Consider the following 1,917-nt stretch of genomic DNA (forward strand, 5'->3'; position numbering starts at 1 on the left):
ATTTACAAGTTGAATAAGTCCTTCCACTAACTCAATACTCTTGACTCCTAATTTTTAGAATTACACGGATGTTTCATTTTTTCTCAACTTCCATCTCTAAACCTCCATAGAGTTCACATATAAACCTTTTACCGAACAAAAAGAAATGTATATTTGGCGTTAAAATATTTTTATCCTTGTTGTTCATCATCAACATTTTGCTTATCTTGTTTTGTGGCTGCTGTGAGAATATCAATTGAAGTGGTGTCAATGAAAACATTAAGGTAAGGGTTTTTTTTCTCATGTAACTCTAAATTAGACTTGAGTTAGATCTTAGGTAGATATTATATATATATTTCAATGTTTTAGAGATTTAAAATTAAAACTCTAATCGAAAAATAGATATGGATCTTTGTTTAATTAATTTTGTGTTTAGAAACATATAGGTGCATTTTGTATGTGTTGCTAAACATCATAGGCTAATCAAATAGTTCTAGGATAGTAATAAGAGAGGATAGTACAATTGTGTGGTTGTAAATATTATAGATTTCACTCGATTTATAGTGTGTGGTTGTAATATAGTGTGTGGTTGTAAATATTATAGGTTTCACGTGGTTTATATATAGTCATTTGGTTAGCTAAATTGAAATGAATATGCATGTTAGAAATTAACATTTTGTTCTAGAAATTTCAACTAGAATGGAAAGTCATGTCCTTTGAAGTAAATATTATTAAAGCAAGTTTTTTTAAAATTAAATTGGTGTAATATATCTAAAGTTAGTAAATTAAGTGACATCGGTCGTTATTAAAATTTGTCTTGCTAGTTACTTGAAATGTATGTCTGATAGTGTAAATAATTTAGTGTATACCTATTGTTGTAGCTAGATGCTTTTGAATGCATGTGTATTAATATACAAATGTGGTACATAATTATTGTGGGTGTGGCTATTGTAAGTCAATGATCAATAAATACATGTGTTGTAATGTGAAGTATCAGCAGGATAAATGTCTATGACATATAAAAATATTATGGCGGAAAAGGAAAATCCTACATACACATGAATGAATATTGTGTTATATTTTTGTTGCCTCAGTGGCGGGTAGAATTTCTGTGTGGATGCCTTAGTGGCGGGTAATTATAATTATATTTGTCATCATGCATGACATGGCATATGCATTCTGTGTGGTGCCTTAGTGGCGGGTTATTTTCCTCATTGATATGAGATAAATTCTTTGTGGTGCCTTAGTGGCGGGCTGAAATATCCGGATCATATAGTTTAAGAGCATTCATATTTTGCATATGACCGACATAACGTGGATGGTTGATAGTTATGATTTTCTTGAACGTGTATCCCGTCTCAAGTTGACCGTGTTGTTGTTAGTAATCATTGATGAGTACTCTTATTAAATTTTCTTGAACATGACATATGTATTTATATTTGTCTGATTTTTAATTCTTGTTTGGTTTAGTCTGCCATGAGTGACTGACCCTTACAACAATATTTTAGGTATGGATGCAGGACTTCAAAGTGAGTGATGTTGTCTTATGTGTGATCGTGGGGAAAAAGGGATTTTCTTTTAAGCAATATTATGTAGTAATTAAATCGTCCACATTAAATTTTGAAGTTATTTATTTATTATTATTTTTATTTAATTAGAAGCGCGGTTTTCCGCTTAGGAATTTGGATTGAAGTTGAATGTAATTCATTTTAAACCATTTTACTTTCATTTAAACAAGTATAATTGATAATTTCTAAGTCATATCTTGGATGAAAATCCGGGACGTTACAGTATCAACCGCATTCATCAAAGCATTGTCCCGGTCGGTGACAATGACGTTTGGCATAACCTCTTGATCAACTAACAAAGACTTGCAAATTCCCAAGGCCCATGTAAAGTTGTCTTCTTTTTCACACTCCAAAAAAGCAAATCCGACCG

General features: G+C 31.3%; 1 protein-coding gene across 1 annotated transcript in view; it reads left to right on the forward strand.

The window, feature by feature from the left end:
* Positions 1–1,489: 1,489 nt before the first annotated feature.
* The window catches only part of LOC131622278 (uncharacterized), a 5,846-nt gene continuing 5,418 nt past the window's right edge, over positions 1,490–1,917 (forward strand). The window contains exon 1 of the mRNA XM_058893303.1: positions 1,490–1,508. Within this exon, the coding sequence (XP_058749286.1) occupies positions 1,490–1,508 (19 nt within the window). The remainder of the gene's footprint in view (positions 1,509–1,917) is intronic.

The sequence above is a fragment of the Vicia villosa genome, unplaced genomic scaffold (genome assembly GCF_029867415.1).
Source record: "Vicia villosa cultivar HV-30 ecotype Madison, WI unplaced genomic scaffold, Vvil1.0 ctg.000029F_1_1_1, whole genome shotgun sequence".
NCBI classification, from domain to species: domain Eukaryota; kingdom Viridiplantae; phylum Streptophyta; class Magnoliopsida; order Fabales; family Fabaceae; genus Vicia; species Vicia villosa.